This window comes from Acanthochromis polyacanthus, chromosome 5 (assembly GCF_021347895.1).
Source record: "Acanthochromis polyacanthus isolate Apoly-LR-REF ecotype Palm Island chromosome 5, KAUST_Apoly_ChrSc, whole genome shotgun sequence".
NCBI lineage: Eukaryota > Metazoa > Chordata > Actinopteri > Pomacentridae > Acanthochromis > Acanthochromis polyacanthus.
The window spans coordinates 34,619,010-34,642,326 of record NC_067117.1 but is presented as its reverse complement, the minus strand read 5'-3'; the positions used below and the strand labels follow the sequence as shown (position 1 = coordinate 34,642,326).

At 42.1% G+C, this 23,317-nt stretch overlaps 1 protein-coding gene across 4 annotated transcripts in view; it reads left to right on the top strand.

Moving 5' to 3' along the window:
• The window catches only part of ephb2b (eph receptor B2b), a 133,771-nt gene that overhangs the window by 73,114 nt on the left and 37,340 nt on the right, over positions 1-23,317 (top strand). For all 4 annotated transcript variants that reach the window (XM_022209285.2, XM_022209283.2, XM_022209284.2 and 1 more), the window contains exons 4-5: positions 17,444-17,599; positions 20,381-20,716. In XM_022209285.2, coding sequence (XP_022064977.1) covers positions 17,444-17,599; positions 20,381-20,716 — 492 coding nt within the window. The remainder of the gene's footprint in view (positions 1-17,443; positions 17,600-20,380; positions 20,717-23,317) is intronic.

The window sequence follows — 23,317 nt, the reverse complement described above, 5'->3', positions numbered from 1 at the left end:
GTGCTTGCAGGAAAAACCAACAGAGGAGCAACCGATGCACTTGAAGAATCAATTCGTGTCTCCGTTATTAGTACACTAAAGTGCTCAACTCATTAAACTGACCATGGTTCTTTTATTTAAATCTTGATACTATGAATCCCTACAATGAACAACTGATTAAATAGGTTGTTGAAAATCCATCACCTCTACAGTAAATATTGGGTTTTCAGTATTGACATGAAAACAAGAGAAATATGAGATCCCTTAGGTGAGGGTTTGATTTCCTATTTCCTGAGAACGTGGTCTCACAGCCCTGCAAAATGTTTACATCAAACTTTGTTCCACTCAAAGTGAGAGACAAAGTGGAGGCACTAAAACAGAGGCACAGTCAACAGGCTAAAGAGAAAAATCACGTACCCAGCTTCTCTGGTTAGACATTTACCACCCGCCAGTGTTTACTACAAAGCCCGGATCGCAGCGTATTGAGGCCTGGGAAATGCTCACTTCGTGCTGGGACCACTGTTCTGGTTTATTGTGGTCATCTCAAAGCTGTGTGGTCTCAACAGAGTCCTACTCGCTTTTTAAGTGGGCGGGGGGTACGGGGTGAGGGTATCAGTGCATTTTCATGTGCAGGGTGTTTTCATTACACCCCGCCAACCGACTTTGTGTGGCATCGTGTCAACACACACCAGATCCACCGTGGCCTCCCCTCGCAGTACGGGCATCTCTCTTCTGTGAAGTAACAGGCTTAAAGAAATGTCTGGAATACATTAGTCACAGTTATTAATGAGGTTGTTTTCATCCTGCTCTCCCCTTGTCTCAGCTTTTTTTTTCCACCGTGCAAAGTCATGCCGATGTTGAGGATTTTGGCTTAAACAAAAAGACAGACCTTGTCAGCTCGCAGGGAGACAGATTAAAACCAAACGGTGAACTGGTGAGATGGAAAGAAGAGAAAGAGTTTTAGAGGGAAGAATCAAGATACAGTGTAGACCTATATGTCTGTCGTAACCACAGTAAATAATGTGCACTTGGCAAAGGAGTGGATCCAGTCTTGCTTACGGCAAGATATGAACTGGCTCATTGTAGGACGGTGTTAAGTCAGACTTTGAATTTGGTTTGTGAGTGCCAAAGTCCACTGTATGTCCAGCAGTAATCTTGCACAGACATTTTGTGTGGACTGGTATTTTGGCTAATGTAGATGTAGCAACATAACTGAGCACAAAAAGGTTTGGATACAGCTTTTAGTAGGTAAGAAAAATCTGCTTCGGGATGCACTACTTATAATTTACTGAAAAAGCAAAAAAAAAAAAAAAATCAGAAAATGTTTCGATCTACAGTCAGACTCATACAGGAAGCATCTGTGCATACAGATACTACCATGACTATAATCTTTAAAGTGCTACATGGTCTTGTTACCAAGCATGAGATATTTATATTGGATATTATTTATTAGAATAATAATGTGCCAGATAGTTCTTTATACTGTCTCATTGTCGCACCTTGAATGTTAATGTTATGACATTGACACTGAGCAGAATGTGACATTTTCAGCCATCATGAGGGATATCTCAACACTCCACAGAGAGTAACCCTCGCTAGAGAGGACATTTTGAAGCCATCTGCATCTAAAATGAGCGGGCTCCACTCAAGCACAGCACTGATACATTGATGTCATTCATTCCTTGTAGAGTCTTGATAACTCCTCCTTGCGACCTTCTTACTAAATATAGCAATTCATGTATTGATTTGGGGACGTGGTGCATTCACAGCATGCCTCCACCATAATGACCTATTTCAACAGATTGCTTGTAGTTAAGTAGTTTTTTTTTCTTTTGGTGTGGCTTTTGTGTAGAATGTGCAGAGGGAAGACGTGCACAGTGTCTGAGTGGGGATATCTTGGCTCTGTTGTGTAGGTCAAGAAGCTAGCGTGTATTCATGATTGCTCTTGGTACATAAACACACCCATCGTATATGCATGAGCCCTATACGAGTGCATATTAAAGCACTGGTTTTATGAAATTGTCATCACAGCATTGAATGTTTGTGTATGCTCTCAAGGCCGACAGGAGATGTTTTATCTCAACACGCTGCAAAGTTGTGAGATTGCATGAATCAATTGAGCCTGCGAGCGGCATGATTAAGTACGGATCATTCACAGTATTGTACCTCGCTGCTATTAAAGTGTGGCAATGGGGAAAGGGGCCAATGGAAGCTTGGCAAAAGATGGCTTAAATTCCATCTGCGTGTACACCATGCCAGCAGGCAGACTGCCCATTACTGAATGACTGACTATGATTGAAATCATGACTCTGACGCGCCTCGTTATCTGTCTGTATAGTGTTGCATTAAGGATGGGCTTTAACAGGATCACTGGTGTGTTACTCAGAGCAGTTGAGATCCAGGAATGCTGTCATTGTTCTATCCAAACACCCAGATGACATGCAAAAACACTTAATCTTTTATCTTTTTGTCCTTCCAAGAATAACACCTTCTTCTTCAAAGTTGTTGTCAGTTAACTGTAGTATGCAAAATTAAACACCTTGTTAGATTCAGGGTATTCTTCATTTCAATGCTGCAGTCTTTCATTTAATGTGCCATATTTTCTGTTATGATCATTTCAGGATTTTGACCTCAATGGAAGTAATTTATCCAGAAGACTCTCTACAGTGGCGTTGTCATTCAGCTGGGAGATTATTATCAGTCACATCACAAAACCCCTGAGAACATAAGTCCTTCCTCCTTCTTTACCCATTCACCGACCTTCCAGGGCCCGGTACAATTGGGCCTTTGTGGGTCTGGCTTGTCTGTCATCTCCCTGGTTCTGTTGATATGGGCCTCGTGCTGAGAGCGTGGTCTCCTCATACAGTACACTAAGCACTAGCTAATTGAGCTTGTCGAACCAGAACCTGTTAGTGTGCTGATAAGAAGGTATTTGACCTCTTCGGAGGCCCCTGGTGGTGCCCACTGCAACACAGTCCTAATAGAGCTTATATTCTTATTCTATCAGGAAAAAACAGAGCAGCCAAAGGGAGGATTCTTAAAAGTGGCTCTGTCCATAAAAATAAACACATCAATGACTGATTTTATTATAGACAAATATTATGTCTGTTGACAGTCCTACAGTGAATCTGACACGTTAATGGTAAACTAGGACACAGAAACATTGACATTGAATGTGAAGGAGGGGTCAAAAGATTATCACGCCAGTTAGATTAGACACTTAAAGTATGATACACTTATCATCAAAGGCTGTTGATGTAGTCTAAAGAAAGAGCCCATAAAATCACCTCCCTGGATTGCACGTAGGACTTTCCTTCTTTAATCAATTGCTTCTGTCTCTGGTTAAGAGAGTTGGCAGAGGTCCACAAATCGAAGGTCTTGGATGGATGCCCTTCCCATTTCCTCATCAAACTTCCATGAAGCGGAGCAAGACTAACTGTGTCTCCACCCCTCCTCTTTTCTCATTGTCCCAGCTGTGCTAAAATACTTTTTGCACATTATTTTCCTTCATTTGCTTGAACTTGTTAGCAGCAGATAATCAGGGTTTCAGAAATCTGAACTAGTAAGACACACTTTGTGGAAAAGTGTGTCTGGTATTTCTGTCAGACTAACCCATGTGTAAAACATTTTTTTTCCACATGGCATTTCATCTATGTGTGCAGTGAATGGGTATTTTAGCCTGAGTATAACTGACATGACCCCCACTAACCTCCCTAGGATAATCCTGCTGCCTCCAGGAACCCAAGACTAATCTGCCAGTCATCCTTTTGCAGGCCCTCACTCAAGCTGCCTCAACTTTTCTTACACCTTCACTAACATTTGGCAACCATTATGGCCACAAACCTGCATTTTGATCCTAATGTGTGTGATTTTTCAGTATAGGCAGGTATATACGTGTATTGAATATCCATTATTGAATCCTGTCCACTGTGGTAATTTTCTTATCCACACAGGGCACAAATAGAGCTGTGGTGACTCACATGATTGTCAGCTTATGAGTAAATACACTAGCTATCCCCCAGAAGGAACAGGCATCTACTCACTCATTATATTTTTACAATGACCTTTTCAGCACCTTGGCATTAATGTCAAAAATGATATGTGGTGGCCTGTATGGATATGTCAGACATGCACTGCTGGAATGTACCGAGCTGTGTCAAGGAGACAGCTATGCCTTCAGGCTAGTTATATATGCATGCGTGTGACATATATGAAGTTTAGTCATACGACTCATAACGTCTTAACTGGGGATGATTGACACACAGGCCTCATCAGAGACTCTCAGGCATGTGTGAGATGTGAATCAAAGACCCTGTCTTCCAGGATGAGAGCCACCCCAGCGATAAAGCAGTTTCCTCACAACCTAGTAAATGAAACTGGAGTTTCAGATATACTAGGATCAAAACAATTTTAGCTGTGTACAGGATTGTGACCGAACAAACAGACATTATCATATGGTTAGAAAGATATGTTCTGCTGGAAAAGTCCCATTTATGTGAATGTTACTTTGAACAAGAAACCAGAAAAGCTACTAAAACTAATTCAGTAGGTAAGTGTATTGCAAATCAAACAAAATTAGCCAAATGTATGATGGCAAAGAATTTGCACCTGGTATTAAATGCATTTCCATCATGTGAGTAGACACTGTGAGTGAATGTAGAAACATCATCTTATCTTTACACTTAATCTTCATAAAATATTACTTACTTGCACACACGGATTTTGTTCAGACATGCTCACCTGCCTGTCTCTTCTGTTTATCTAGTCTTTGAAATACAAGTCAAGATAAAAACGGAATAAAACCATTTATTTATCTAATAAGATATGAGGCAATGCAGTGCAACAGCTTGGGATAAGCTCATTCCAGTGCTTTGTGGAGCTAAATTACTGCTTAGGATATGTTTGCAAAGAGCATCCATGGTGACAAATAGAACTGCACGCAAAGCAGTGCTGATATGTTTACACTGGTGTTATGCTGTATCTGAAAATGTTAATTTGTGTCAGTTTATTGGCTATTAGCTAGAAAATATACTTCTTTAAACACTAAATAGAGCCTTGTTTACTTGTGGACATGACACAGTATGTCACTATCCTTAGACTGTAGTCAATTGCTGCAAACCATCCTAACAAGAGAAGAGTTGGACTAAAGGAAGATATTGGGGAAACTCAGCAGCAGTAGAGTTACCAAGGTAACAGCCTATCTCTCCCCTGCCCCAGCATCATCCTGATCCTTCTCAGTGTGAGCTGGGTACTTAATTTCACTGAACCCCTGGGTCTGGCCTGAACAGCCTCCATTGATTAGGACAAATGGAAGGCAGACCAGCCAGCCAAGCCCCTCCTTTATCAGGGTTAAGGATGTAGTCATAGAGGGGGAGAAGACGCAGAGCGGGCAGATGAATAACTCAGGGATCCCTTGTTTTAGATGAATCAATGACATATTTAAAGGCTAATTAGTCGATCTATTCACTCAGTATAAATTTGCTTGGGCCACCACCTCACTCTGTACCCGTGATTGGACCATTTAATGTATTCCACCTCCAAATAGCAGCCATTAAAGCCTTCAAATGAATCTCCTCCCAACAATGCCAGCCTTTTCAGGAGCAGGTGTAGTTGGTGCAGGGGAAGAGGTTTTAGATGTGTTTTGTGTATGTGTGCATTTGTGCATGTGTGTGTGTCTATGTGTGTGTATGTGTGTACGCAAATGTTTGATTTTGTTACTTCAGGTTGCATCCTTTGAGTCTTAATACCCAGGGAAATCTTGTTGTGGTGGTTTAAGTCTCCCATGGCATGTCATGGCTTGAGTTTTCATGAGCTTATTATCCATTTGACAAGCAAGCCTGATTTGAGTCACATAATCAGATCAGGGTATTTGCCACTGCATGAGTGGTGCAGTTTTACGTAGTTTTATTCTGAGCACACTGGAAGACTTTAAAAAGTGTCACAGTTGTGGGACAGTTAATACTATTGCTGCTTAATTTTTTATTTATTTTTATATTTTTTACAGAAAGCTCAAGAAGGCTGCCAAGAGAAGATATTAAAATGTGTCCTTTTACTCACTGGCTGAGAGAACAATTATTCATACTTACAAAATTCTCAAGTGAAGTGTGTTTGTGTGTGTGTGCTTTTTGGATGCATGCATGCGCACAAAATAGGCGCATTACAGCTGTTGTTTTTTCCTCTTGTAGATCAGATGGATAATAGAATTTGCTCAGGCTCCCTGCTGCCTCATTAAATGCTTGTGGTCAGAAGAATTGATATAATCTTTAATAAATGCACTCCAGGGAGGGATGGCAGGAGATATAAAATCCAGTCTCTGAACATGATACTCGCAGTCCGGTTCAGGGTGCTGTTTATCTTTTGGGCTTTGTTTGAACTGTGCATGTGTGTGTGTTCTTTGTGTGTTTGTATATGTGCATTGGAGGGTTACACAGGGACAGTGACAGGATTCAGCACCAGCTGCTCCTTGCAATGCCACCCCCTCTCCCATCCGTCCTCCCCTCCTACACCCATCCCCTCCTCTGCTGTGACACCCCTCCTTGTCCCTACTGACTGGACAACATGCAGCCCCTTTATGCCACCTGTCCATCAGCTAGACTGCACCTTAGGGAGCCTCTGTCGCCGAGCTCGGAGCTGCCGCTTGCTGCCTTTGTTTGGATTCTGGTACAGCCACCCACCCCCCTCGTTCCCCTCTCTTCTCTCTTTCTCTCCAACTCTGTCTTGCTCTCTTTTGCTCTCTGTGCTGTCCTTTACAAACACAGACACACAAAAAGACACATACAGACTTGTGATTGCCTCTGTCAGCTATTTCCTACATCTGCCTCCAGGCACAAAGGACTGCAGCAGCACCACCGCCCAGCTTGCCTCTCACCTGTGCCGGCCAGGATGCCAGCTCCTGGGGCTGTTATGCTGGGCAAAAATAAATGTTGGCTGTTGAACCAGATAAGGAAGATTGAAATCAACATGAAGCTGATGATATTTTACAAATTCCAAAACAGTGAGGCAATTTTAATGGGTTGTTTATTTCACGGACAGGACAGTGTAATTCATCCCGAATTGCTCCTTATCTCTGCCAAAACAAGTATGCGAGCTGTAGACCAACACGCTGTATGTCTTCTTCGGGTCACTGAGGTTACTTATCATCCATTCGTCCCACTACTCTCCTTCCTCTACCTTTTCCACCCCATATCCTCTGCCTCCACTCACCCTGCTTTCTCCATCCAGTCCCACTGTCATCAGCAGTCTGAGGCTGTGATCAGGGCTCTGAGGTCCGGGTGCAGCCTGCGGAACGGAGCGGGGAAGCTGCCTTACATGGCAATGGCTCCTGTTGCCCTAGCAACTGGCTGTCCTTGAGAAAAGGGTGCATTTGGGGGTTTGGGAGGCCGAGTCTCTGACAGCCCCAGTCAGAACTCATAAAGAGTTCAGACACATCGATCGGTGTGTCTGGGAGAGCACGTAGTGTAAACACAGTCCTCCGCAAATGCCTTAAAAATAAATGTATGAATCATAGGCTTAGAGAGCTGTGGTGTAGAGGATGAGTGGTGTGGAATGCATGAGCTGACTGCCCGCAGTGGGGAAATAAAATGTTCTTCAACACAGCAGTTCATCCTGATACCCACTGTACAAAATTCAGTCATCGTTGGATGGGTGTTTCCAGAAATGCTGCAGGTGATTTGTTCCCATGAAGCCAAGGGCGAGGGTTACTGGAGGCTGCCCACGTTCTTTTGTTTGCCTCTACAATGACATCTTCATACTCTGACATCTGATCGCTCCTGTGTCTCTTCATTTTCTACCTGTCTCAAATTTAAAACATTGTACGCCCATTGAGCCAGTGCCTGAAAAGAAAGGTTTAGTTTTTATCCACCTTCCCACCATGAGGAGCATTGTAGCACTACAAACACAATGACTGGCACTTTGTGTCACAGGACAGTGAAAGTTCAGCACCTCTACTTTCATCTTGCATGCAATGTTAAATGAGGACAAGCTACTTGTTTGGGAGAGAACTTCAGGCTACTGTATAGACTCCAATAAAGGCGAGTTGTTGTGTTAGGTTTGGGAAGTTAAACAAAAACTGCAGTTGTCTAAGCAGATTTCAAATTTTTAACAACTGTGATGTGATACACTGTAGCAAAGCCACCCTAAATTAGGGCCACAAAGCAATTAATTCTTAATTGTTGTACGTAATTACTGAGCTGAAATAATTAGAATTTACCTACTTTGGAACAACTGAACACCATGCGTACATCTGCTTTTCCCACATTTATGCAATAAACCACAGGATTTGACTGAATTAATTACCCTTTCCGAGCACAGAGGCTCAATTAGTGACCAGATTATGGAAGACCATGCCATAATTTCAAATTATATACCATTATCTGCATTAGCTGACATTTTTTCAGCCCGGTAATGATCTGTGACATTACCGGGACAAGCCATCTTAAATGGAGATTAATGCCGACAATGGTGCCTGCCTCCTGCCACACCCCAGCCATCTGCAACTCAGTGTACCGAAGGGGTCCACCAGCAACCTGATTGGACCCTTACATCCTCTGGAGAGCAAGCTGTCAAGTGATCTGCCTGCATGAAATGACCCTTTCCGCTTTATTCCCCACAACCGCCCACCCTCTTGTTCATATTCCTACCCTGTGCGTATATGTGTTGGCTCAGATGCCTGTAATTTCACCATTCCACATTTGTGCCTCTTTTTTTTCCCCCGCGTGGAAAAAAAAAGTGGGAAAAGAAGAAAAAAAGAGTGCAGTGAAAATTCCAGACGTTATTACTGTGCTGCATGCATGGCTCCAGTGATATTCTCCTTTCATCTCTGTTTCCTCCTTTATTGACAGATGGTAGTTATCAGACGGTATGGAAATACTGTGGTTAAGATAGTTTTCACTGATTTTTTTTCCACCTTTGGTATTTATGACCTGATGATCATCATGAGAGCATTGTGGTCTTGAACAGAGGGCCACTCTGCCAGCGTTGTTTGAATCAAGAAACTAACATTTGCCACATGGAAATGATGATCTTCAGAAGCCTTTCTGAGCGGTTGAGAATTGAGGTGGTGCGTTGTGTGTATGTGTGCTTAAAGCAGTGAAGTACACATCAATGTATTCAATGATTAGTCATTTTAAGACATTCAGAAAACAAAAACCTAACTTCCAGCCTGCCAGATGTGAGAGTTTGCCACTTCTGTATGTTTAAATCATTGCCAACTGAATATCTTTTGGGTTTTTGACTTCAGGGATTTTGAAGACCTCATTTTGAACTTTCAGAAGATAATTATCTGATATATTTACAGATTAATAGATTAAATCAGATTGGAATAATAAACTAAAGCAAAAATGGGTTGCAGTTGTTCCTTTAGTGTGTTTCTATTTGAGGCTACTTTTTTATATCATTTATTGGTCACAGTTTTTAATGTGAGTTCGAATATAATTTTTGAAACATGTATGTAAGGTTGAGAAAGTGGAAAATGGGTTCATAGACAGATTCCATGCTCTATCTATGTCATGTTGCTTGCTGGTGTTATTTATGGCCAGAGTTAAGGAGATAATGAGAAATAAGGTCAGTTAGTTGGAAATTAATTTACACAGTTGTTACATGACTAATATTTCCCTTACGGGGTATTTTTAGCTGCCACTGACATTCTGAACAGTGCTCCACACTTCTTCTTGTCCTTGTAAATACCAAACCTTGTGATGGTGAGCCTTGTATATGTGCCACATATATGAGGTTAAGCCCTTGCACCATGAGCTGAAATTGTCCTCTGGGCACTGGCCAGATGGGGTTTATTAGTAGCTTTCTGCTTTACGGTCTCTGCTTATTTATGTGTTGATGTGTATGTATCGGAAGAAGATGGAATTAAACGAGCTCTGGGTGTGTGCTCAAGGTGTGTGTGGCACACCGTCCTGTGTGTTTTGGGTTTCCTGGGATTGTGTACAGTGCATGTCTTGTTTGTGTGTGTGTGTGTGTGTGTGTGTGTGTGTGTGTGTGTGTGTGTGTGTGTGTGTGTGTGTGTGTGTGTGTGCTTTGAGTCTTAGCCCTTCCGTGAGGTGCCTGCACCCTCAGAGCTCATTTCCCAGGTGTCCCACATTTCCAGCTAATCTGCTGCTCACTTTGGCTCGTAATCTGTCTCAAAGGAGCCTGCTGGAGGGGAGGGGGACTGGGGATCTGAGCTCTGTGACAACTGCAGAGGAGATGCAGCTTAAAGCAAAATGCTGAGGGACACAGCGGGGAAAAGTCACTTTCCAATTATCCTGCTGTTCTCTCATGCCCCATGACATGTGAATCCCTTACTGTACACAAATACATAATCACGCAATGACAACCGAGTCTGCACGAATGCATGTATATCGTCCGGATCAGTAAACATGTGCTTGTCGTATCTGAGCCACAGATTGCAGAAAAATGCTGCCATGTCACTCAGAGTTGATGCAAGCTGCGATGCGATATTTTTTCCAGCTACAATTACGGAATTCTATCATGTAGGTTGTCAGGGTGCTGCCCTGATTGTTTAAAGTTAGTTGTGTCTAAGTTTGAAATATTGAACATCAAACTGGAGTTTCTGAGAAAATAACCCATTTAAATGACCCTGTGCTATCCTTGAGTCTGAGTGTGACCGGATTTACACCTTGTCGTTCATCAGTGGTTGCCCTCACACACTGGCACTGTCCTGGCTTACAGAGTGAGGAGCCGTGCAGAGTCCCAGACCTGTTAATTGCACCAGACATGGAAACCTAGAGGGAGAAATGAATATATCATTTGTGTGCCAGTGTGTGTATGCGTGGGGTGAAACGAATGCCAGTTGTCTAATAGCTTTCACACAAGCCTGATTGAATTAGACGGCCAGGAGGACTGCGTTCCTAATTGAATTGCGGAGACCCTGTGTTGCAAACAGTGCAAGCTTGTGTTCCCCATGGAAGTGCTGAGACGGAGGAGGGGGCAAGCTGGCTTGTCCTCACTCCCAGGAACAGACGTGCGACTTGTGGCTGCTCCCCTCTGGTTTATCCGTGGCCATGACTGTTGTTTCACAAGGTTGCGCTCTACTTAGATGTGACCAGTTCAAAGGTTGACAGTCTAGTATATTTGTGGTTGCAGGATAGTAGAGGTAATGAGAAAGCTGTTGCAAAAGCTAACAGGTCGTCTTAATCTAATTTCCTGCTCTGACGGAACAGTGCTCTGTCTTGTAAAAGGAACCCATCTCTTTATAGTAGCCTCTAATCTGTCCCCACAGTGATTCATGTAGTTTTTACAGGCGGCACTAAAGCAAATAGAAGCCTAAACTTGTACATGCCTCGCTGTTATGGCCTCTTTGGTCACAACGGGATGCAGGGAAATACCCGGAATCTGTGCAAAGACACAATCCCTCTGATGCTGGCCATTTTCACTGCTTTCAGCACTTTTTCCTGCTGTGCTCACAAAACCTAGCACCTCTGATTCTCTGATTTTTTTTTTACCCCTCCAGCCTTTTCTCTTTCACACCTTGAACACACCACACGCATGCACACACACACACACACATACACACACAACCCTTGTCTGTCTTAGTCTCCATTGTCTCTTCTTTAATGGTGTGTTCATTAAATAAAGCGGTTTTGGGGCCCTGAAAAGGGGGGACGCAGGGGGTGGAGGGATGTGCCGTTGTTGCTGTGATGCCCTAGACTGCCGGACAAAGAGTGTCCCTGTTGGGTGCAGTAGATGAGAGAGGGTGGGTGAAGGAGACTGGAAGGGTGTTGTTTTTTTTTATCCCTTTTTTACAATAGGTTTGGCCTTCGATTGCATTACCTAGTATCAGCCAGCTGATTGTCTGGTTGTGACCACATTGCCTAAGCAGGGACGATGGAAATGTCAAATGCCCGGTTTTTGTTTGGCCTCTTTCCGTATGTGTGTGCATGTATGTGTGAGTGCTGATTTGGACAAAGGAGCCCACATGGCCATTCACGCCGGCATCGCCCCTGAAAACAGCACTCCCTGCCTTTCTGGCATTCATGTGCTTGCATCTTCCCTCTCTTTATGTTTTGCTGTTTTCCCTCTCACACACAGGTACTCACGCACAGACACACACTTTGAAGGATTCAGATGGTTTTAGCTGCAGGTCTCTTCTTCGGTGTGCTATAAATCTTTTCGGCAGTAATATTCAGGAAACCTTTGAAACAACCAGCAAATTACCTGCTGTAAAAACTGACTAGCACCCTAGTGCAGTAACTTACCTCACAGCTCTCGCAGTACTATTTTTATTCAGTGAGTAGCAATAACCTCTAATTAAAGCTTTTATGTCAGTGTATATTATTAGAAGCCGTAAATATAGGTAGACACAAGCAGCTGGGAGTTTGGCATGTGTGTGTGAGTGGGGGGGAGGTATTCAGATTATGTTTTAAGACTTAATATTAGATTAAAGTAATGCAATACTTGGTCCTTAAATTATCAGACAACAATGGAAAGAAAGCTATCTCTCCCCACTGGCACAAGTTTTCACATATTTTTCAAATGTAAGATGTAAGAGTGGATATGCCTGCTGTGTGCCTGGAACCAATTTGAGGTGATCTGGACCTTTTGACACAGCTACCACTAAATTGAGTCTGAAGTGTTTATAAATTCTCTTAAAGCTTTTCTATGCGGCTTTTGTTCTTGACTTATTGCCACGTTTCATTGTTTGTCCCAGTTCCAAAAACCAATGTTTGCAATCCCCAGAGATCTAAATGAAAAACGTGGCATGTTTGCTTGATGCTATTGATGATATTAATAGCACTGTGTGGTGTTTTTTGAGTGTAGGAAGCACGAACAACAAGAGGAGCTGTTGTCAATGAATATTCTTGCAGTAATTAACTCTACGTGCCAGGAGGATATCTGAAGTGAGAGGAAACATCCAAAAACACAGCCTTTAGTTCTCACATGTTGAGCAAGACTGCCGGCATGATGATCAAACAGCTCAACAGCAGCAATCTGGGCAGGCGGGGAGGTGGGGAATTAAAGCTCTGATCGGATTTTTAATCACTGCTCTCCATGTCTCTGCCTCGCTACATCTGACACCAGACGACTCTGCAACTCTTAAAATCTGTCATCCGGGTGTAAAGTGGAAATTCCCCAAATATTTCCCCAAAATAATGGCCATGGCGAAGCAGAGAGGAATGCCAAGACGTGTAATACTCTGTCCTCTTGAAGTGGATAGGAAGGTTTTCACAAATGCCTCTTTTCTGGATTGTTTTAACTTTTAGAAGTACCATATCAATAGGAGCCATCACAGAGAGCAGTGCTGTTGCAAGTACTTGTCACTGAATGTCAGTGTTGTTTACTGCTCTGTGAGGACTTTTGTTCTTGGCAGTCTCTGTAGTATCTGGATGCTGTGTGGCCAAATCATCTTCCACTCCAGGCTAAATATACCAAACTACCACGCTAAATATTTTTATGAAACATGTTAATATGTCAGCTCTTGTTAAAGTAAAAGTGGCCATGTTTTTCTGTTTGGATAAATCCACTTTAAGGATTTTTCAAACATTTAACAGGCACCATATTTAACAAACCATATTGTTTACTGCAGCTTTCTCTTAGATACTCTATTTTCTTGGCTTTGAATACTCTTTTATTGCCTAATTATGTTTTATTTCTATGATTTTAATGTATAACCTTAATGTCTACCTTTAAATCACTTTTAGAATTAATTTTAAAGTTCTGTGCTGAATGTATTTCTTTACCACTAATTGCCTTGTATATGAATTGTGCTATACAAATAAACTTACCTTGCCTTGCCATGCACATGTAACAATACAGTGAATAAAGCACTGAGGACAAAACACCTGAAATAAACTTAGACTTTAAAAAAGGAGAAAAAACAGTGGCTGACCAGTGGAGAATAATGCAACAGTAGGGTTATAGTATTTGGACATTTAAAGAATTACAAGATTTTTAAATTTGTTCAAACACATAGTGGGAGTTCATAGTTAAGTTGGCTAAAATTTGAATTCAAATTTAACAAAAACTAACACATTTAATGCAGTAAAACATCACTTTTTTCAAACAATGTTTACATCTCTCCCACTCCCCACTGATAGGGATCTTAATAAACTTTTAACAATGCCTCAACAATAAATACCTGTTTCTGAAAGCATTTTTTTCATCAGGGTTAAGAAAAAGCACTTATGCAGCCATTTACTGTGCAGTACGGCACAATGTAAGTGTTTTACCCTCATCTCTGCTGGCCATCTTATCTGTCATCTAGATCAAGGTTTTTATCCATTATTTCCAGTTTTTTTTTCTCTTTTTGGTTGCCGTTGATGAAACATCCCTTGACATCATACATCACCAGGTTCTGAATTTTTATATTTTTGTTTTGCAGAATTGACTGCAATTCTGGCTTGCAGTCAATAATAAAACGGCGTCAGATGGTTTGGTGCTTGGTGGGAAAACTTGCATTCCCCACCAGTGTGCCATCCAGCAGCTACCGCAGAATATTTAAACACAGCCAGCGTAGCATAGCATCATGCCGCTTAATAAGTGCTAATCAATTATATCCTTTCACTTTTCTCCCCATGCAAATTTTAAAGTCATTGTTCTGATTGTTATGCAAAGTCCGCATATTGTTACAGCGCATACAGTACGTTCACTGTGGGCACAGTAACACGCTGAATTCCTCGGCTGAAAAACTCCACCAAACACAGCCATTCCCCACCTCTTCCCTCTCGCTTCTTTGTTTCCATCTCCTCAGCCCACCCCCACCACCTCTTTATGCTGCTTCCTTTGGTGTTGCTCCTCGGCACGCCGCACTCTCACAGACCTCGCTGTGCCGCAGAGGTTCGATCCCAATTCCCCACATAGCTGTTGCCTGGGCCTCATTCACAGACCCTGTTGACTGGCAGTGTGAATGTACAGGCCTCATGTTTCTCTGTGCCCTAAACCTTTTTCCCCCATCAATCATGGAGGAAGAAAAACATGTCAAAGCTAATATTTAGTCAGGAGATGTTTGAGATTAGTTCAGTTTCATTTGGAAATAACTTTCAGCCAGTGATAATTACAGTAAATCATAAGAGGCAGCACACTGCTTTGTAAGGCATGTTTTTCAGAAGCAAAGAAGTAAAAATTAAAATAATATATATTATCAAGCTGCAGAGTAGCAATAAAATCCTTCATTTTCCGCTGTGGTCGTCGGTAAATAAAAGTTTATTTACTTGCAGAGTGCATTTTACAATACTGCGACAGAGCATCTTTAATATATCTTGCTTGTCTGTTTTATAAATTGTCTGCACCTGTGACAAGCATAGGATGATGATTTAGAAGGTGACGGCTCTAAGCGGTGTACTCTGAGAAGGGTAAAAGAGCATTAATCTCTGGATGTGGAGTCTCCTGAGTACAGTGATGTGTCTGTCTAATATAAACATTGGGATTGGACCCGGACTAATTCTGCCTCTTGATATGACCTCTTTTAAATGGGAGTTGCAGCTGCTGATGTTTCCACATTCCAGATGCTGCAGTTGAGCTTTAATTGCTAGTAAAGCCTCAGAACGAAATAATAACTGTATGTTTATTACTTCATAATGTAGAAATTGCAGTCGTGTAAAACCGTTTAAAAACGTTCACAAAACGAGGAAAAACATGGTTTCTGTATGAGCTGAGGCAAATAGTTTTTTTTTATCTTGCAAGCAAAAGAAATAAATGCAAATCAAAATCAGCTTTCAAAATATTCCTTTTGCCTACCAAGTTTAACTTGAAAATAATAGGAATGCACAACAACGGAAGCATAAATTGAAGGAAAATCTTCAGTATTTTGTTTCCTTTCATCAGACTGAATAAATCATTTTGCTTTTTACACTGTTTCTAAGAAAAACAACAGCGCTGAAAGACCTGAGGGGTTTTAACTTCAGATATGCAATGTGTCCCGTGTGTGAATTTTTCATGTTACTGTACTTCCTACACCTCTGTCTCAACACCTCTATATTTTCTCCTCTATCGATGGGGCAGGTGGGAGCTGGATTACCTGAAGCTAAACCGTTGCTTTCTTGGCCCAAGATACAAGAAAAGCTTTTGACATGGTGCAGGTGCAAATGCCGTAAAAAAAAAAACAACAAGGTTATGTTTTTATAGCAGTGGAGGTTTAGGTGGAATGTGACTGGAGAGGGGAGGATAAGGGGATTTCACAGACAGCTAAGTTAGTTTGTTTATCGTAGCAGGGAATGATGCTTGTGGCAACACACAAACAGGTTTGCCCCGTGTACAGCCTGTGATTCACCTACACACAACGAGTTGCACGAATACAGAATTTAATGGCAGCTGCCGTGTATGTGTTCATCATCACCTGAATGTAACTTTCCTCCCTGGTTTCCAGAAAGAGGCCTTTAAAAGGGCTCTTAACAGAACGCGGGGCACTTCAGAGATTTCTCAGGCAACTACAGCATCGTGAATAATTCACAGCAAACTTACAACATGTTGCCGTGTTGCCATGTCTGCAGAGAGTTGCCTCACATGTGAAAGCTACGCTGACGTGTATTTATATGCCGGGTTGCAATGATATATATTTATGTTGGACTGTGTTTCTGGGTTGTTTGAATTCTGGTCACTCGATGGTTTCTCTTGTATAGTGAAATGGAACCAAATAGCTCCCTTGAAATGCTGCAGTGGCACTGAATGTATAAATACAGACTTCAACATTTACCCTGCTGCCTGTTTTATGGTTGACACTGTCTGTTTTGGTGACAAAATGATTAATCACCTTCGAATAATATATTATTACAGAAAATAAAGGTGAAATTTGATTCTGTTTTAATGTGACATTCAATATCTTGAGTTTTTGATGGCTGCACAGAAACTATTTTTCTACTATTCTCTGTCATTTTATGGGCAAAGACGCAATGAAAATAATTCATATTTAGTCAGACTTTTAACAAAATAAAATTGTTGTTTTTAACCCTTTGATGAAGAGGGTCAAAATGACCCAGTGAGGTCGTTTTCTTGCCAAGGGTTTGATCATTTCATATTCCAGCTTTTACTCAAAAATCAAGTTTTTCAATTTACAAATTTAAGTAAAATTTTATACTTTTAAAGAAATTTTAATATTTGTATTACTACCCAAAGCTTTTTATCACTGATAATATCATACAAGAGATGATGCAGTACACAAACCTGAAGGGTTAGAGAGCATAAACAGCTGGAGGAAAGAGTGGATGTTGATGTTCATCTATTGCTGTTTTGTGTTGTATCCAATTATCAGAATGTACAAAATCTGTTATAAAGTGAAAAATAGACATATTTCAAACATGAAATCCTTCTTGTGTGGACCAAAATTATAATACAAACAATAATACAAATGATTATGTTTAACCAAAATGACAAAAATGGCATAAAAACACATTGATTCCTATACGGGTCATTTATGATCCACTTATAGAAGACTGTAGGGTCCAATCACTGGAGCATCTAAGGGTTAATTTTTAAAAAAAAAAATCTAATCTAATTCTAATACTCTCTCTCTCTCTTTTAGCCTGTCCCTCTGGCTTTTTCAAGCCAACTCAAGGAGACGAGGCCTGCATGCAGTGTCCCATCAACAGCCGTACCACCAGTGAAGGCGCCATTAACTGCGTCTGCCGCAATGGATACTATCGCACAGACTCAGATCCTCTCCAGATGCCGTGCACAAGTATGTATAGTCTTGAGGTTGTTATGTGTGAACTTTTGAATCACTTGCACATAGTACACAGACATGACACTCTTTGGTTTCAGATATGAACTCTTTGACACACACACATTTCACACCCACAAGCAGAAGAGCCCCAGGATCAAAGGACAGTGGTAGTCTGTGTAACTCCAAACAGAGAAACTCTGTCAGAGCTGTCCCTCACACGAACGGGATGCTGACATGCTCATAGTGTGGCTGTCCACAGATCTGACCCAAAACACAAGGCTCAGCTGCCCCTCCTCAACATCACACAGTCCGTACTCCAAACCAGACCAGAGGTTACTGGGCCAGGGCACGTAGCTTTGTGAAGGGCTAGACTCGGAGAATGAACCGAGGCAAGACGCTCTCTTGTCATGCCAATGAAGCTGTTTGAATTTGAATTTGAGACTGACACCGAGGTTGAGAGAGAGACAGACGGAAGGATAGACCAAAGCAAAAGTGAGCGAGGGAGGGGTAAAGTGTGAGGGAAAGACGCGCAGAAAGAAATAAAGAAGGAGGAATTTGAGGGAGCGGGAGAAGGGGTGTGTGTATGTGAGAAGAACCGAGAATCAGTGCATAGAGTGTGGTCTAACTAAAACAAAATGGGGGTGAGTGAGAAAAAAAAAACCTTTCAACGTTTCCGTAGTGTTTTTTCCTCACTCTCCCTCTCTTGCCTGTTGAAAGGGAGAGAGGAGGGAAAAGATTTGATGGTTTCCAACAAAGGAGATTTGCATAAGCCTGGCTCTGGGAGTTGAGCAGCTGTTGTGAATGAGAAAGCAGCAGCGTCACGTCACCCGTATTAAGCGCAGCAGGGCCCGGCCTGATTAAAGCAAGGGAATGGGCCATCAGAACGGCCCGCCAGCTAATGGGGGGGATATTAGTCCTCCTCCCCAGGAAGGAGCCAAGGAGGAGTTATGTTTCTGAGAGACACCAAGAAGGCCACTCCAATGGGCTTCTTTCCAGAGCCCGAGATCTGTTAATTGCTGCCAATTAAAAGGAGGTTAAATAAGAAGTGATCGATTCAGATTTAGGATGTTGTGGGCGGAGTGGAATTGTTTATCTCATTAGTCCAGGAGGATACGTCTGCTATAATTAGGTGCACATGTCTGTAAAAGATAAACAGTACTCATTGTTTGTTTGTTTGACCTGTCACTCAACATTGAGCACCATGTGGAAAGTTTCCACCCTGTAATGCCTGGATGCTAAGAATGTCTCAATAGGAGAAACAGTAGGTTTCTCTCGGCTGCAGTAACTCTATACGATGCTCCATGAGAAAATTGTCAAGAATAGATGTTGACAAAGTGGACACCAGCATTGAAAATGAGAGAGTGTAAATGGGCATCCCGAGGGAAGAGCGTCTTGGAATGCAGTCAGCTCCGACCTCAAAGAGTCTATAGTATCTTTGCGAGTTTGTGGATTTTCTCTCCTCTTGTGTAGGAGTTATTTAAGTAGAGTTAGTAATTATGCCCTCCATGCCCTCAAGGACACAACATGGCTCCCAGCACTAAGTCAATTGTCCTTGACGTTTTGGCTTATGTTAGTGGCAATCCCATTTTGTCATCTCTCTTTGATGATTTTCTTTCCATCTCATGAGCAGAAACCTCCACCCTAAGCAACAGAAGACACAGAATATATTCAATGCAATTCAGTAACAAAGTTAGACTTCATGTCAAAATGTATCAGTGGTTCAGGCCCTCTGGAATGACACTTGTCATATCTGAAAAATTACACCATTGCAAATCCGCCATTACTAACAGTTCAAAAAGCAAGGTGTGGTTAGGGTTAGGCAGAGAAATGAACTGATTAGACTGAGGGGAAAAAACTGAGCCCAGGGGAAGAGCATGATTCATGTTAAAATAAACAAATAACAAGTTAAGTTTTGGGAAACATTGTGCTTCAGGTTAAAGCGACTACTTTGTGCAAGTTTTGGATGGGGTTTGTCGTCATGACTACAACAACAAACACATGGTTATGGTTATGGAAGTTACTGGAAACAGAAGACAAACAACAGTGTCCTATGTCAAAGTTTAATGTTCTGTTGACCCACAAATCTTCCCTGACCTCCTCCATATGAGGACTTCAAAATAACAATGGATAAATTCCTACTTTGCTCCAGTTTTCTGAAATAACTGAAACACTTTTTGGAAGGACAGTTGCAATTGTACATTCGTATCTCTAGTGGGCTACCTTGAAAATTAATAAGTGAAGTAGAAAACTGTGAAATATTAGGCTGATATTCGACGCAGCTCTTGATCTACTAGTGTGACTGTGTTTGGCTGTGAACTCTGAAGCTGTGAGATATATAATTGGACTGCTGATTCTCTGATTCCTTGTTTTAAAACAAATTTGTGAGTAAAAGATGGAATATCTCCATAGGGGTACAGAGGAACATTCCCGGCAACCATCACTCCTGTGTTCTAATACTACATTGTGTTAGCTAATGGTGTTGAAAGGTTAACTGATGATTAGAAACGGTAGTGTGAGTATATGCGGTATTTATATATATCAATTACTTTTTCCTGTCTTTATAGTTTTCTTCTTTATTTAGCTTTCTTTTAACATGCATTCAAGTGTTGCCTCTAAGTGTTGTACATTGTTATACATGCAGGATTTTTCTACTTCACTGTGGTGGTTGTGAATGCCAAAATATACAAAGGCAGTTGTAAGAAATCATTGTGATGCACATCTTCATCAAAAGATCAAATATTTGCCCATTCATGTAACCGAATGTTAGAGCTACAGAATCTCTCTTGTGTTTTGCAGCTGTCCCTTCAGCTCCGCAAACTGTGATCTCCAGCGTGAATGAAACCTCTGTGATGTTGGAGTGGATGCCTCCTCGAGATTCAGGGGGCCGTGAGGATGTGGTGTTCAACATCATCTGCAAGAGCTGTGGCGGAGGCCGAGGAGGCTGCACCCGCTGTGGCGACAACGTTCAGTTTCTACCCCGTCAACTGGGCCTGACAGAATCCCGGGTCTACATTAGTGACCTGTTGGCCCACACACAGTACACGTTTGAGGTGCAGGCTGTCAACGGGGTGTCAGATCAGAGCCCCTACTCCCCTCAGTACGCCTCAGTCAACATTACCACTAACCAGGCTGGTAAGTGGGCCCATCTGTCTTTTTCTGCACTTTATATTCCCCATGTGGTTTTCTCTTCTCTTCTCTCCTCTCCTCTTCTCTCCTCTCCTCTCCATGCCTATTTCTGAGCTGCTCCTGTGTCTCTCATGCCCCGACTAGAACCTCTTCATCACATTCGTTCCTCTTCAAGTGCTTAATAGACAGTGCATAGACCTCCACTAAGTCTTTCGTTCCTCTCCTCTCCTGTATGGTGATGTATGCAGATTAAGGGCTGTAAAATGGCTAGGAGAGTACCGTTGATGATGTGACAGACAGAATGTGATGGCCTGCTGGTCTTTACAGTGTGACCTCATCACCATGTGTATTTCAGGCTGGGGAGCTGAGAGCAGACTAGCTGCTGTCTCCCCACTTCATCTACTGTTCAGTGATTATGGCTTCATACTTATCCACCCACTTGGTTTTACAGTTACATAATTATTTAAAAAAAACAGTAGTAGTACAGTATATGCATACTATGTATGACCTTACATTGTGAACTAGAAAGCCACTTGAACAATGATGAAGAGGTCAGTAATTCAGTGCGGTTGAAAGCCTATTGAAGCAGTTTGGTAAGTGGAGTAACTTTTTTATGTAATGACTTTCTAGAAATCTGCCTCAAAATCTTCTTCAGTCTCTCTTCTGCAACTCTTGGAGTTTTGTCTGCCTTTCACTGTGTGATTGCGGCTGAGGTCAGCCGTTGCATCTCTAATTATTTTACCAAGGCAGCAGCATCGATTTTCTCTTTAATTGTCTCTATGAAATGCATCATTTGGCGTGCCAAGCTTTGCTCCCCCAAGCACTGATGAGCGGAGGGTATACAGGATAGGCTTTATCTTTTCCACTTGCTTTGCATCCCATTGGCAACATACTTAAGTGCCTGTCATCTCTCATCATGCATCGCCCCTGTACTGGTGGCCTGCCGTATATAACTGAGCTACTTAAAGCACTGCGTTAGTGTGCTTCACTGTTGACATGCACTACCGTTCCAAAGTTTGGGGTCATTTAGAAATGTTCTGATTTTTGAAAGAAAAGCAGTTTTTTTCTCAATGAAGACAACATTAAATGAATCAGAAATACAGTCTAGACATTGTTCATGTGGTAAATGACTATTCTAGCTGGAAACGGCTGATTTTTAATGTCATATCTCCATAGGGGTGCAGAGGAACATTTCCAGCAACCATCACTCCTGTGTTCTAATGCTACATTGTGTTAGCTAATGGTGTTGAAAGGCTAATTCATGATTAGAAAACCCTTGTGCAATTATGTTAGCACATAAATAAAAGTGTGAGTTTTCATGGAAAACATGAAATTGTCAGGGTGACCCCAAACTTTTAAACAGTAATATATATTGTAGATTTTGTGACTACACTCTCACTTGATGCTTACATTTTAACATTCAAACAGGGATTCTGTACAAGTTAGATGAACACATGAAAGACAGATTTTTTTACTTAAATTAACCCATTGTAGCAAAAATGTCTTTATTGTACAGAGATCTGCTTGTTTAAATTCATAATAAAGTATTCACATCCTGTTCTGAAGCTTTCTGTCACACTAAAATGGAGGCCATTATTCGCGCGCCGACCTCTTTTTATTGTCTGTTTTGATTTGACTCACTGGTGTGGTGGGTTAATGAGGGCCTGTGAGTGCAGTTAAGCGTCGTAATGAGGCCCCTGCCCCACTCTGTCTCACTGGGCCACAATAAGTCTGCCACCCCAACCCTTGGCTTCTGTGCTGTCGCTGCCGAAGGGTCCTGGCGGAAATTGGGGGGCTCCGCGCACTCTCCACTGAAGTGCCCGTCACTTTGGATTAGGCGGCGAGAGCTCCCCGTCAGAGGGAGCTGTGAAAAGAACTCAACTCTTGCTCACCCCCAGTCCACATTCCCACTTTGCCCCGTCACCCTGTACCCTGCTCACTCCCAGGACCCGGAGTTGGAGTTTTTGCGGCGCTTCGCTACAGGGCTGGGGTCACAGGCACCAGGAGCCCATAATTGCATCTGGTTTGTGAGGCTTGGAGGTTACATAAACATCATGTCACCCCTAATTATCTCAGGCAGCTCTGTGCCTCCTTCTTACATCGGAAATGAGATGGAGAAAAACAAAACCAGAATGTATGAAATTTTGTATACAAGCATATATGTTAATCAGCCCCTTAGCACGCTTGCTCTGGGCCAGAGGCTTGAAGGATTTTATGAAAGCAACAAATAAATGAGTAAATTTAAAGTGAGTGGCGTGAAAGTGTGTATCATTCCTAATGTGTATGGCTGCCTCCTCAGCTATGACTTGCTGGTGTGAAGGGTGAAAGAGGGGAGGAAGTGTGAGCGAAACTTCTCACTCTCCATACCCAATCAAGCACCCACCACACTCTATTACCCACAGGGCTTATCCTCCCACTCTGTAGGTGGTTGGCGACAGTTCCTCTCTGATAAAGGACGTGATTGCCCTGGAAAGTGCAGCGCTTGATTACACACTGTAATGCCACACAAAAGCAAATTCTGGGCTGAATGGCGTTTGAGCTTGTTTTATAAGCATATGACTAATTCCCCCAAACTTGTATTGTGTAAAATAGGCAGAAGCCTTGAAA